Source organism: Conger conger, chromosome 4 (assembly GCF_963514075.1).
Source record: "Conger conger chromosome 4, fConCon1.1, whole genome shotgun sequence".
NCBI classification, from domain to species: Eukaryota; Metazoa; Chordata; class Actinopteri; order Anguilliformes; family Congridae; genus Conger; species Conger conger.
Window position 1 is genome coordinate 66,236,475 of NC_083763.1, and position 14,825 is coordinate 66,251,299.

General features: G+C 41.2%; 1 protein-coding gene across 1 annotated transcript in view; it reads left to right on the top strand.

Annotated features, from left to right (window-relative positions):
• The first annotated feature begins 6,054 nt into the window (after window positions 1–6,054).
• Window positions 6,055–14,825, top strand: part of LOC133127264 (plexin domain-containing protein 2-like) — a 113,716-nt gene continuing 104,945 nt past the window's right edge. Inside the window, exon 1 of the mRNA XM_061240004.1 lies at window positions 6,055–6,857. Within this exon, the coding sequence (XP_061095988.1) occupies window positions 6,752–6,857 (106 nt within the window). The 5' untranslated portion in view covers window positions 6,055–6,751. The remainder of the gene's footprint in view (window positions 6,858–14,825) is intronic.

The window sequence follows — 14,825 nt, forward strand, 5'->3', positions numbered from 1 at the left end:
CACCAGATATGTCACTTGAGAGCCCAGGCTCCAATGCTAATGGTTTTATCTTTTGAACACAAGCAATTGTAATCCAATTCTCTGTGTTATAAATGTTGATAGAGTTGATCGCTTGGGCATAATTTCTACCACATTCTCAGATCTATTATCTGAACTGCAACATTGGCTTGCAAAGCAGCCCTGCGACGTGTAAGAAGCAATCCTGAACAGCGTACAGAATTCATTAATTCAGTCCTGACTTGACTTACATACAACTTCTTCCATTGTGACTGGCACGCACCAAATGAGCCGATTAAAAATGAATTGAATAAGAATCACCTTCTTAGATGAGCCCATTGTTTACGTATTGTATAAAAGAGCCTTGTGGCTGTGCCTGGTGCATGGATGTGCGCAGTGAATACGGTATGAGTGAGCAGTACCATGGCAGGGAAGATTGGCCCTTTCTTCCGAGGCCCCAGGGCACAGCGTTTCCGGTGGCCCTTATCCGCGGCCCCTGGAGCGCACCGCTGGAACATCTGGAGCAGATGGCGTGGAGCCAGCTGCACCCCTCACTCGGCATGCAACGGGGTGCACAGAAGATGGGGCGCCACTGGGGACAGGCTGATTACTGTCTGCTTTCTGTGGGGGGAGGGAGGGGGGGGTATTCTCTGACATCTGCTTATGTTTTGCTAATATGCACAAACATGATCAATGAGGAAAGTACAGTGCACTACACATACAGTACCTATAATTAAGGCATCGTTTAAAGACCTTAAACTACATATACTCATTATGTACCTTGTGCTTTAATGTACCTTGTGCTTTGCTGCCACTTAGCGCGAACGCCTACTTGGTCTGCCTCCTGTAGATCGGAAAGTAAACAGTGTTTACATATTTGTATGCGTGTTTCCTGAGCAGCCTCCCTCCTCCAGGGACTGCAGATATGTTTTTGAAGCATCCTTTTTTCCAGCTTTGAGACCGTCAGTGCCTTTCTGCTTTGTTTAACGGAGATTTATTCAGCTTTGACAGCGCTGTCCTCTGAATGGGCAGCATTGTGTCCTGGTCTGTTTGATGCACATGTTCTCCGCTGAGTGCTGTTCCACACCTTCACCCAGCCAAAGGTGGCCGATCTGGGCCCTGACCTGCCCTAGCCCTGGGAAAGCAGCAAACAAGAGCATTCATCACAAGAGATGTACAGTTCTTACCCTTCATGAGAAGCGCTCTTTATCTCTGTGTACCTCTGCTCCGGATTAAAACCAAATGTTACTGTATATACCACTGCCCATGGTAATAGTCTGTTATTGATTTTGTTGGATGGGTTTTTCATTGCAAGAAAGCTAAACATAATCGATGCTCAAAACATCTGTTGTTGTTTCATGTCTGCTAAGTCTGTTGAGCTAGTTGGCGGGCTGAGGACTTGTGTTTTGTATTTAATTGAAGTCTGAAGGAGCTGAAAGCATTAAAAGCCTGCAAGCAGAAATGCCAATCACCTTGACAGGATGCGTGAGACACTGAGCTAATCTCTATCACACTGATGAAAACTTAATAGGCAAACTCTCACCAATGGTCTCAGCTTTTTGCTTTACTCTTGTGAAATAAATCATTCCTGACCAGCCTAATAGCATTTACTTTCTAGACGTTTTTAGACTGAAACGTTTTGAAAACTCATGAGTTTCTGAAGTGTTAAACACATACAGTATATAAAATGTCTGACATACGAACATTTTCTAGAAAGAAAGAGTTAAATCTGAATTTACTTATAATGTCATTGGAGAAAATAGTAATGTTAGTTCCTATTTTTTAATTCACCACAACCTTGCATTACCTAAAAGTAACATTTAAAAGTGTTGTGCTTGCTGGATTTCACAGTGTGATTGTATGCATATGGCCCTTTGTGCTTTTCACTGCATAGATGTACAATTTCCATCTCTGGTCTAATGGGCAGAGGATTTACTCCTGTACCTTGGCAAATTTTCCCTCTAGCATTCGGAAAAACCCAACAGTGAGTAGTCGATTGTAAAATGGAAAATTTTGACAGCTCTCTCCTTGTTCTCTTTTGTGGCTAACATCCATTAGCATGTTTTCGACAATGTTGCTCATTCTAAAATTCATTTCATAATCAAAAACCCACTGCTCATAAACATGAAAAACAGAAATGTGTCAGTATATATTTACCAAAAACAACCAGGCGCAAATAGCCTTTAAAAATAATAAGTTTGATGCAATGGAAACTCCCGTCAGACAAAGGTGCTTACCACTGGGTTTTTCTACTTTTTGCAAGTGTCTCAAAAGCCATGAGGTAATGTGGGGGGAAGCAGAAGTTTGTATGTAAGATGGCACAGATAAGGTCCAGTCTGGCGTGGAGCTAATGGAATATGTGACCCATCTCCTGGTGCCAGACTACTCTGGAACGCAGTGGTTATATAGCCAGACTGGAAAGTACTGCCCGTTGCATCACATCTCCTTCCCAAGAAAGAGAAGCGCTTTACAAAAAGGAAGTGAAAATTGTTTTTTAAACAGAAATATTAAAACCACAGTCTGAGTGTCAGCAATATGCAGTGCTTGTGGAGCAAGGTCCTGGCCTTGGGTTTGGATATTGCTGGCAATTGGGCTCTGGGGTTAATCTGAAGGAAATCACATTATACTTCAGGCATAGTGATGAATTCCTTCCTGCTGTTTGGACACATCCTTAGTTCAGTCTGTTTTATTGCTTGGGATCATAGAGAGCATGTAGCAGGCCCTACTGAAGTCCAAACTGAGGAAGTCGTTTTTGATTAGGTGACCACTGATTTAGGATGCTATAGTGATGGAAAAACCACATTGACACCACGTACTGTACAGAATATTGAGTATCAATCTGACCAAGATGGAAGGTAGAAGACCTGAGAGAGGCTACAGTAGTCTGTTCCATTGAGGGTGAATCTAAACACAACCGGATATTTCACCAATATAAGCATGACATATAAGCAGTTGGATAAGATAACTAGAACTTTAAGGTTGGTACTGGCTATTTGGGGAAAGATGAGACAGAAAAGGTTTTCAGAAAAGGAGTTTTAATATTTAGTTTCAACCTTGAATCCTGAACAATTCATCGGCATCCTTAAATTTCACAGGACCTGAGAGTGCATACCTACCTGACTAATGAGGAACTCTGTGACAGCCACTCCATGATAAGGAGCATCTGGACCGAGGGGAGGCTTAGGCCCTTTTGATCAGTAGCATTCAGATTTCCATTCTGTCAGGAACAGATACGGCTTTACAGTAGCACTGCCTTGCAGGTTTCCTCTGACCTGAGTAAATTACAGGAAACATATTGCCAGGTAAATGATTGTTGTTGTTGTACAAAAACTCTGATTTTTTTATTTTTATTTTTTTTATTGCTGGATCACTTATTAGCATTGAAGTTCAGCAGTTTTATCCCTAATATTTTTTTGCCAATAGCAAAGAGACATTGCACTCACACACACACACACCAACCACCATACTGGTGAAACTTAAATAAAATCAGTTTGTTTGTTTCTTATTGATTTTTATTTGATGTGTGGCTGGCGGAAGAAATCTTAAGCTTCGTCCAATGAGGAGCATATAACACACAAATGAATTTCCCACAAGCGCTCAACGGCCTGCATTCCATTCTGCCCTAACTGACCCTGTTACACTGGCTAGTGCTACTGCCTGTGTTCAGTCTGACATTAAACTGCTCTAGCAGGACATTAAAGCAGAGCTTGGGAAAGCCAAAGCCTTTGAAGTTCCCGCATTGGGTTCAGGACATTCTGCTTACCCTTGTCGTGTCTTTGAGAACTTTGCTTTATTATGTTGTCATTTGCCAGACCGTCTTTTGAAGTAGTATCGATTTGCATTTTTACGTGCAGTTAACAGATGCTTTTTCCAGAGTGATGTAAATAAGTGCATACAAAGCCTATATGTTTTAGGTAGTGTCGATGCCAAATCATCGGGGTAGTACTGAATACATAATGTCACATCATAATGTTAGATGACACATTAGGGGCAAGTGGGAGAATGCACACAATATTATTAGGGAGAATTGGGTTGGGGTATAGTTTTAGCATAAGTGAGGTGCAGCTAGTAAACCCAGTTGATATGACAACTTTGTGGCTGGGAAGAGATGTGAAAGCGTAGACTGGTGAAAGCAATTATTCTTATTATCATATTCAAGAAATTTGACCGTACTGTCACACAAGAATATAAAAATATCAGCATTCTTGAAAAGCTTCAGAGTAGGAGAATAGTATTCCCATGGGTATAGTTCTCTCATAAATGCGCACATTGGCAAAGTTCAAATGATGTGATGTGTTACAAAATAAATCAGCATAAAAGATACCCCCCGAGAATGGGTATATGCAGAATGTTCTTTCTGCAGAACATGTTTTTCAAAGCAGAAAATCTCTTTAAAACCTGAACTATACTTCATAACAGGTTTATTAATCCTTACAGGTAAGTGGTAGAAGACACACAACCAGATTTCTCTCAGATAAAACTGGCAAGTAGTTATGTGTTTGTCCTCTGAAAATAAATAAATAAATAAACGAACAAACCAGGGGTCATCACGGTCCTTGCGGGCCGAGAACTGCTAGTTTTCCGTGCTCCCTTTACCTGGCAATGAGGTGTGAAGGCAGTTTGGCCAATCAGGAGTGCTAACTGATCAGTTTATTACCGGGGAGAGGAGAAAACCTTGGCAGAATTGATGATACCTGGATCTGAGCTTGATTTTATAGCAGAGCGATACTGAGAGTGCAAATTCTGCTTGTGGCTACTGCAAGTAATCATTTTATTGGGTAGGCCTCCTCAACCTTAAAAAAAAAAAGTGGCCGAAGAGACTGGATTAACACTTGAAATGCACTTTTGAGCCTGGATCAGCTGATATGACAACAAAGACTTCCTTTTACTTTTTTCCTTGATCAAGGTTTTCCGTTTCCTTCTTTTTTCCATAGCCATGGCATTTTTGAAGTGTGAATCCGACGGAATGTATTTCAATGAATGTCGATGAGACAATTCTCCCCAGGACCAATGCAGGGTTAAGGGCCTTACTCAAGGGCCCAACGGCTGTGCAGATCTTATTGTGGCTACACCAGGATTAGAACCACCGACCTTGCGTGCCCCAGTCATTTACCTTACCTTATTTACCTTAACCACTACGCTCTATCTGGCAGGCGTGGATAGATTAATTCCCAGCTGTCCATCATTCCAGATGTTCAATGATTGGCGAGTGTCGAAGGAGAAACGCTTCAAATAAATCACAGAAGGAAACCAAATAAAATAAAATAAAAACCCAGAGATTTCGGCACCACAGTTACCGAACATAATTAGGCCTTTCAGTCGCCACAGGTTGGCTTCCACCAAACGTTCAAAATATTCAAGGAAACAAGTGCATTTGTGCATTCGAGGCCACGTCTTAGGCCTAAAGTAATGGCGTTGCCTTAAAATGTATTTCAATTCCAAGGGCTCACAGATGCGTGGACACAGATAAATGTCACGAACGTTCGTCCTTTTCCAAAAGATGGCGCTATTTCCGTCCAATGATATTGGCTAATGTAGGCTACACTACATTTTCTTACGTCCGACTCCTCACAAACTTCTGTTCATATTGCTTTTGACCCTTTCGATTTTATAAACCTGCTGGTGAGGGTCTAATTCATTCTAGCAGTCAGGATTCCATAAGTGCTTTGACGCACAAAAAACAATCCTTGAGCTGACATGGAGACAAACATAAGTAGCCTAATCGAGCGATACGTTTTAAAGGGACTTTTAAGTGCTGGTGTAGCATGCAGTATACATAACACTATAAGAGGACAAGTACATTTAATGTAGTCTGTATGTATTTATTTCTTTATTTAATGATTCACTACAGAAGCCTATACGCTCACGGAGAAACGTTTTATAGTATGCACTTGACGTCCGCTGCTCGTTCACTGCCATTTAGCGCTGTACTTACACACAGTGCATTTCCTTGAAGCAGCGAAAACGACAAAAAAGGCCACATATTTCACTAGCTTCAGGTTGATGCAATTGGTGCGAAGACTTCCGGCTGCTGATACATTGTACCAGAACAGCGCGCTGCACGCTCGTAGCATAGAGGGAACCGCGGGGCGGTGAGAGTGTCACTTGAAATCGGTGGAACTCTTCACTTTGCTCACAAGTCGTCAGAAGGACGGAGGCTAGCGAGCGGCACGGACTGGAGTACCTGCATCTCTTAACCGTTTCACACTTTTTGGAGGAATATTTGAAGGTGGACCGTCTTTATTTTAAGAAAAGGATTTTCTCAGTTTGAACCTGACTAATGAAGTGTTGTGCACAACATTGAGCATGCATGTACATTAACAGATAATGCACATTATCAGGTAAAAAAGAAAAACGAAATACGCCTTTTTTTGGATATTATTGTTCGGACTCTATTTAGAGCAGCGAATATAGCACGAGCCACAACTGGAACCTGGCGACGAAGAGGGTACGCTTGCCATTTTCAAGGAGAGCGAATTTAATTTGGATTCAATATACTGCACTAAAATCAGATCTTTGTGGAACGGTGATGAACCTAATCTTCTGAGCTGTGCTGATTTTTCCCCCGTGGGATTGGTGCGGTTCTGGCCGCGCGTATTCACACCACTTTCCCCCGAGGTATTGCGAGCAGGACAAGCCTGGATTAACTGGGCGATATTTACGAAGTGGACTCAGGAAACAAAAAGCCAGGAGGCTATTCGAGGGTTTCGATTAGAACCAACGGAATCTCGATAATCTGTTGAACACCGTGGCTATGGCGTGTGCGAATAAATTTGACCTTATTTTTGGAGTTGTTTTAGTTTTGCAATCTCTTGGAATTGTGTTTCAAGTGACCAGGGGGGAACTGATTCCAGCAAACGGTAAGACTTGCCGATGCATAGATAATTAAATGATAACCACAATGTGTAAAAATGTAATTCAATTTTGCCACTCACTAAACCATTGTTTAGTTTCGGCTCTAGTGACATACAATGTGGCTATTTTGTCCGTAAAACTTTTAATTCCATTATTGTCACACAAAGATGTCTTCAAAAATGTATAGGTACGTGGTCTTTATACATAATAATAAACAATTTCAATAAGGTAAATGTTTTATTTTAAAAGTGTGGTAGTGCATTGTGGAATAATAAGAATTTATGATGACTGAATATTTATATTAATGTTCATATAATAGTCTGCCCAGATCTGTATCGTTGATATGCCGCGTTATCAGTTCATAAATTAAAATGAAATAATTGTGCTTTTTACTGGTTGCAATGGCTAGTTGGTAAGGTAGTAAGGTGAGTGCAATTTCATTTGCTTTTTTTGAGAATTGTTGCTTAGACAGCGTCACTATACAGTATATATTTATAATCGGCGGATTAACATAATTCTGACATGATTGTATGACTTGATACTTTCACACACTGCAAAACGAAACTAGTCTTGTTTTGACATTGGATAGCTACCAGCTGTTCTTGTATTCACTTATGAAAGATTTCCTATCTCCGGAACGTTATGGTCAAGATGTTTGCAAGCTGATCCAAACTGGAAAAATAATAAATAAATAACTATATGTATATGTTGCGCGCGTTCACTTGGCATCGTGTCACAGTAAATCAAATCCTCCGCTGTCCTGACAACCAGCAATCTTACATCTGACAGCGAAGATCTTAACTAGATGTTCGTGTAGAGGCGCATATTTTCGCTCCCCAGTCAACACCTTAAACCTTCTGACCTTATGTGTACCCCACGCCAAAAAGTCAAGCACCTGTTCGCGAAGTACAAACATTTATTAATGTTGTTAAATTCGTAAGTGGCTATAATGAAATAAAGGAATAATGAGTCATGTTTTGGTCTTTGATTTAGGAGATACATTCTGAAGAATGGCACCAAGCTAATCTTGCAGTCTATTGTAATCCAGACAAAATCTGCTTCCTTACTGTATATAGGCTCTGTAATGTTCCTCCTGCATTCTAGTCACATTTGTGTCAGGGACATTTTGAATTCAACAGTAGCAGAAAACAACCTTTGAGATTTGAGCGCAGCCTTGAGAAAGTGCTTTGGGAAATCAAGGCAGCCACTTGAGAACCTGTGGAAGTCCTATTGCTTTGGCCTTGGTGGGCATCCTGGGAGCGGTGCCCCCTCGTTACGCTCGCCCAACAGAGCGTGCCACACGTGCTCAGCATGGAGTCCTGTGCTGCTCTCACAGTGTGTATGTGTGTGTGTGTGTGTGAGTGTGTGTGCGTGTGGGCAAACTATGTAATACACTCCAGTAGCGTTTATAACACCGCCTAAACTGATAGTGACTTGCTTTCCCTTTGATTACTGTGACAAATAAGGGGATTATTTTAATGACAACAGATGTTGATTGCGGTCAGAATAGTTTATGTCGGAATAGTAATAGTGATGGAAATGAATATTTAGAGGTATTGGAACTGAAGCCATTATTATTCTGAGGAAGCTTGGCTTGTAGTTCATTCTGATCGTTTTGAGGATATGTTTAGGTTCCACAGTTTTGTGAAGCCGACTCTCTTGCAACGCTCAACTCTTATGTCATTTCTTTTCCACGGAGGGAACAATCTGTTTCTCTTGTGTGTAGTTCCTGGTTCTCCTGAAGTGAATGTTTGTAATAAGTAGATTTAGATTATGTGCTAGTCAGCATATTTACTCTTGAGTGATCCACATTCTACCCAACACCCATTGGCTCAGAAAGCAGCCATAAATTCTCTACAGGAGACAGCTGTGGACTTGTTGGATTCATAATAAGAGAGAAACCAAAACTGTGCGTAATACTACATCAGTGAAGTGCAGACAGAGAAGCACAGCCTATGGCAACGCTTGTGCCAATTAGTTTGTCTATGCCAGGGATCGATTTGCACACTTTTTCAAACAAACAGAGGGTGTTTCTTTAAACGTATAAGTGTTCCACTAACAAGGCCGCTGCCTGCCAAGTGATGGCTTTATCTGATTTCAGAAGAACACAAAGCAGCGGAGAGATAAAACTGGTGTCTGAAGGAGAACTGCCGTTTATCTCTCTTCCTTTGAATGGTGACCTTCTGCAGTCTATGCCTGACTGGAGCTGACACGGTCATCCATCAGAAATGTAGGGCCTCCAATTAACCACGCAAAGTAATTAAACGTTAAGTATGTATAATTGTAAGTCCACGCATTTATCGATTTTGCAAACTGCAGTGTAGGAGCATCAATGGAACTGTCAAGCTTGCTTCTGGATGAAAATAATGTGCAATGATACAGACAAGCTGGTTTAGATGTGCGCAGGGCAGATCTTCTCCACAGTAAGTGCCACTTCTTCAGCAAAAATTTAAATGTGAAGAAAATAAGACTTTATTTATTCACTTGTTTGTTTTTTTGCAGTGCAATAATTTTGTAATTAGTGTTGGTTTATTTTTCACACTCTCATGCAGCCATTGAAAAATTATGGTTGTATTACCATTTTAACAGCAACTAAAAATAGGTTGGCATATTAACATGTTCTCAAAGAATTGACCGCATTTGCCGAGCCTATATTATCATAAGCATTTATTTTCTTTCTTTTTTTTTCTCAAAAAAAAGTGCCAGGCCAAACAGAGAAATAGGGAGTTGGCCATCATCAAAAAAAATAAAAATAAAAATAAAATTAGTTATATGTATATCAAAAAGCAAAGAATAGTAAAGAAAATAAATTCATAATAAATGAATAAATATTAATAATAGTAAATAACATGAATATTTCAAAAGCTCTGCTCTTGCAGTGGTTCAACGGGTTTGGTACAAATTTTGGCCACTAGTATGCTTGTTTATTTCTGCATAACATGAGTGAGACTCTCTGGCGACATGTGGCTTTGTTTTCTGTTCCTGTCCATTGCAAACTGAGAAAGATTATGTGCTTGTCTCTCTGTGCCACACCCGGCACAGAATTCAGCCAGGTGTAGGCTACATACTGCACTCCTGAATATATGCTGTAACTACTGGAGGTTTGTTTCTTTTTAGCCCTGCCCTTTTTCCTGACCAAGATCTATATAGCTAAGTAGCTAAGTATCTAAATCGATCCAGCTTGTTAGCTAGCTAGGGGCGACATGGCTCAGGCAGTAAGAGCAGTCGTCTGGCAGTCGGAGGGTTGCCGGTTCGATCCCCCGCCCGGGCTGTGTCGAAGTGTCCCTGAGCAAGACGCCTAACCCCCAAATGCTCCTGACGAGCTGGTCGGGGCCTTGCATGGCAGGCAATCGCCGTCAGTGTGTGTGTGTGAGTGTATGTATGAATGGGTGAATGGAGAAGCATCAATTGTACAGCGCTTTGGATAAAGGCGCTATATAAATGCCTGCCATTTAGCTAGCTGTTCTAGCTAGCAACCAATCACAAGACTGCTTGATTGACTCACATTTCATACTGCAGCTGCGGTATAGGACCGTTTCCATAGGAACTTCCTCTGTCACAATGAGGTGTGTGGTAGAGGCCCAGCACACTGGCTACCCTAGGTGACAATGGGCCAGTCAATGAAATTCACAAAATTCATAAGGGTTTATTTTACTGCGGAAGAGAATGAGCAGGATGATTAACTCAGAAGTGCACACAAGGGTTTTCATTTAACCTTCATTTTACCAAGGAATAGTCCCATTGAGATTTACATCTCTTTTACCAGGGAGTCCTGGCCTTCAAAGTGTTGCCTTTGGTTTTTACCAATGTCAGCAGGTTACTTCCCTTATATCTTTGGGTTTCCTTTTATACTATTCCAATGTACTGCTATACTAGAGCTGTGACAAATCTGTGTCATCGTCTCTTTCCCCCTGTCTAATTCACCAGCCAATAGCATCACTTGCAATAAATGTATTAATTATAAATAACGGTGGAATGCATACATTATTAATTTGAAAAATGGCACACTCATGTCTTGGACAGTACTGAAACAACACCATTGGTATTATACTTTGCAATACATGGTATTACTTGTGGATAACAATTATTCACTTATTTAACAATTATTATGCAGCACGTCTGCCATTTTATCTATAGTCAAAAAATATATCGTCTCATAATGAATGTATGACATTCAGACATATGTTCAAAGTGATCTTGCCTAAGGCTGGCACCACTACAGTAAAATATCTACAAAGAATGCAACCACCTCTTCCGTGACTGCAGGAGTGAAGGTAGATCTATAATAATATTGTTCCCACTTCCGGTTAATTGCTGTGGGGTTTATATGGAGCATTGCAGAACTGGCTATGCCTCATTAGTAGCAAAGTACAGAGAAGTTGTGCCAGAGCTAGACTTGTGCTATTCCACAGCCTCTTCTGCAGTTTTTGGTTCTGTAAAAACATTTTTTGGTTTAGACCACATTTATAATATCAGTTATTTTAGAAGTGTGTGTCTGTCTGCTTTTATCTCTCTGCATAACTATGGTGAATTGTCAACATATCCGTTTGCGTGAAAACAACATTTACAGTTCCGTTTTCCTCAGTTCTCCTTTTTCATTTGTTTGTTGAATGTGGTCAATTAGACAAATTAGACAATGTTTGGAATTAGCTAAAGCAATCTGGGCTCATGCACTTTTGTGTTGATAGATTCATAGGTTGGCATCTGGCTATAGTGATGTCAAGGGCATGAGGTCAGGCTGGCACATGTTACAATACCTCACGATCTGTAGTGAGATCACAAAAATAGCCTCAAACTATAAAATATATGAACTTCACTAAATTGTATAATTGACTGGACCTATTCCTCATCCTGGTTTTTAATTTATTCTTTATAGTCAGGTTTTAATTAGTTCTTCATGGTAATTAATTTTTCTCTGCTCGGTGTCATTTATGCTTGAATGTTGATAGTACAATGATAGTTTGATCCATGATATCTGAAGACTGAGAAATGAGAATTGAGTCAGACATGAAAAATTAATCACTTTTTGGCCCAGAAATCCTTACATTTTATGTAAGACTGTTGATATCTGGTCGATTCTCTGCAATGTTTCTGTGCTCCTTTCGTGTAATTCTGTTTTAAAATTGTTTTTGCGACTACAGGAAGTAGAAGCTAAACTTTTCCATGCTCAAAAGCCCCCCCAGAAGTGACATTTTGCTGAGCACACAGTTTCTGTCTTAAAATGACTTTCTACCTGAAATGAGTTGACTTTGTCTTGTTTATGAATGCTCCTGTGAGTTTGCTGCAGTTTTGTTTCACTGTAGTGGATGATACAATATGTGAAGCGTTAAAAAAACCTCAAACAAACCCAGCGAAGCCACAGGCTGAAAAATTTGGAAGCCTCTGTTGTCTCATTTCCCTGAATGTTGGTGGAAAGTCAGAACCTCAGAAATGATGGTTCTGGTTGGACACCACACCACTGGTCATTAGTATTTGTCCAGGGTATTGTATGTAACCAAGCTAAGGAAACTGGGCAGTTGTTTCTTTTTGCTAACACTGTCTTTGCTTGTGTTTACAGTCATGTTTGTTTTCCCGTAGTCGTTTCCCAGAAAGCAGTTTTTGCTGCTCGGGGTGTTTCATTGCATACTGGAGAGCACTTAGTGAAATGTACAGCTCCAGAATGAGTTTGTAAATTAAAAACAGCTTGGAAGTCAGTATGGAAGATTTGCAGAGCTAAATGTATGCATGTGTGACACACACATTGTAATTTTGGTGCTGCTCTGCAAGAAAGATACAAGATATTCAGTTTTTCTGCATTGATACAGTCAGTCTGTGGAGAAAACCAGGGATTCAGCCAGAGGGAGCATTTCTTAAAAATAATCTAGCTTCCGTTTGAAATTGAAGATCTGTCTCGTTCAAAGTGGATTAAGGTGTCATGTCGCCAGTGAGACAGCAGGCTCACGTCAGTAACAAGATGAGTTCATGGAATAATTCAGTTCCCAGAGATGTGCTTTTAAGTGTCACTGCCCATATGGTGATCACTCAGGGGTTCAGTTTTAGGGAGCAGTTTGTAATTGTGCATTTGGGCATGCACTGTGTGTGCCTGCCTTTTGTGTGAAAGTCTGTACATCTATACCGACATGTAGATGAGAGAGAGAGATAGAGAGAGATGGGGGCACAGAAGAGGCTATGGTTCACAAATCAATGTGCAATTCTTCCCACAGGTGAAGACATCCATCAGATGGTTTTCATTCCCAAATGGAACGCCCATATAACAATGACCCAGATTTGAACTTCTGTTCCTGACTAAATATCAGGATGTGCAATATCTAGAGAGAGTGAGATAGGGAGAGTGAGGGAGAGAGAAAGAGTGCAAGTACAAGTTCCTCGGTTTGACCTTCAGCCATAGTTGAGTACTCACACCGTGTTGACTGCTAGCCATGCTGTCAAGCAGTTGAATACCTGCACATAGGTGTGGTATTCCCAGGGGAAATGTGTAGAACAGCTCTGCAGTGTAAGGCTCAGTAGAGTAGTATGTGCTGGCTCAGAGAGAGAGAACAAATCCAACAAATCCCAAATCTCCCAGTGATTCCTGCATTTCTGGAGGTTTGGATCCAGTTTTCCTCGCAGACTGTAGCTGGGTGTATTAATGCTGCATTCAGGAAACTTTCCCACGTCTGAAAAGAAATGCTCGATTTCAGCATTTATTACCATTGTCAGTGCGTTGAACACCCACAACGGTCTGTACACATGGGCGCTTGGGCCTGGCATGGGGAGTGGGACAGCTAGGATTTCACTGACTGGAGCTCCTCTCGACCACAGTTTAGTTCAAAACAGACTGAAAATGTCTGGAATGCCCATAGAGGGGTGCTCATTGAGACTGTGTTATTGAGAGATTCCTTAAACCTAAAGAATGACTCAGAGTAGCTCATTCATTGTGTTTAGTTTTACAATTAAATATATATATTTTCCTCTTACTGCGCTGCATATATTGCGTTTGTAAACACCCAACTATAATTAGGTCTGGGTCTGTAGATTGGTGTAAAGTAATTGGTGATGAATGACTAAAAAAGGCAGATGGCAAAATAAATCCGCTTTGGTTCAGAGCAAGGCAGGCTGTCCTGAGAGGCAACTAACAAGGGCCAGATTCTGCCCTAGATAAGGCAGTATTTTTAGAGTAAGCTGTGCCTCTTTCCTTTGATCCTTTGGGTGATGTGGGACTTTCCTGTCCTCCGGTCGCCTGGGATCCCAGCTCACCCAGGTTGGCACTGTCATTGAGATGGGGGGGGGAAATGAAAGCCATCTGTGTGCTGGAGGCAGGGACCCAGACTTGCATACATTGCGTAAATGTTCACTACGCTGCTAGCAGAGTAACGAGCTGCAGTTCTTACATCTGGACAGAATTAGGACATCCCGTTGGCTCTCCGGCACCGTCCCGAAAAACGTCCATGTCTTCGCCGAGCGGAGTCTCGGACATCAGCGTTGGCGGGGGTGTGCTTGCATGATCACAAACATTTCGTGTTGCTTTAAGATGGTATACTCTCCGCTCTTCTTCTGCTGCTTTGAACACTATCACAATTCACAATGCGCCTTGTGTAAGTAGATAGGTACAGTCTCACAGGTATAGGAATAACACCTGCGATATTAATACATGTGTGAATAGTCTTGGAACCTGAAGCTTGTGAAGGCTTGTGGATTTTGGCAGTTAAAGAGAATGCTATTTTGGCAATATTACATTTAGCGACGGCCATGTCTTTAAACCTGAGACTTGAATTCACTGTTGAGTTTAAAAGACGCGTCTCCCAGGCAGGCAGTGAATTAACCAGGTGGTTCAGTGATCTATAGCTTCGCTGAGGGCCGAGTGCTTGTCCATCATATTGCCATGACTACGGCTGCTTCTGTGCACAGACCTGATAACCCACAATACGTGCGATATAACCACCGTTGGACAGAAGTAGTGAAATATCTTTTTAAGTGTTCTTGGAATGTGTGCA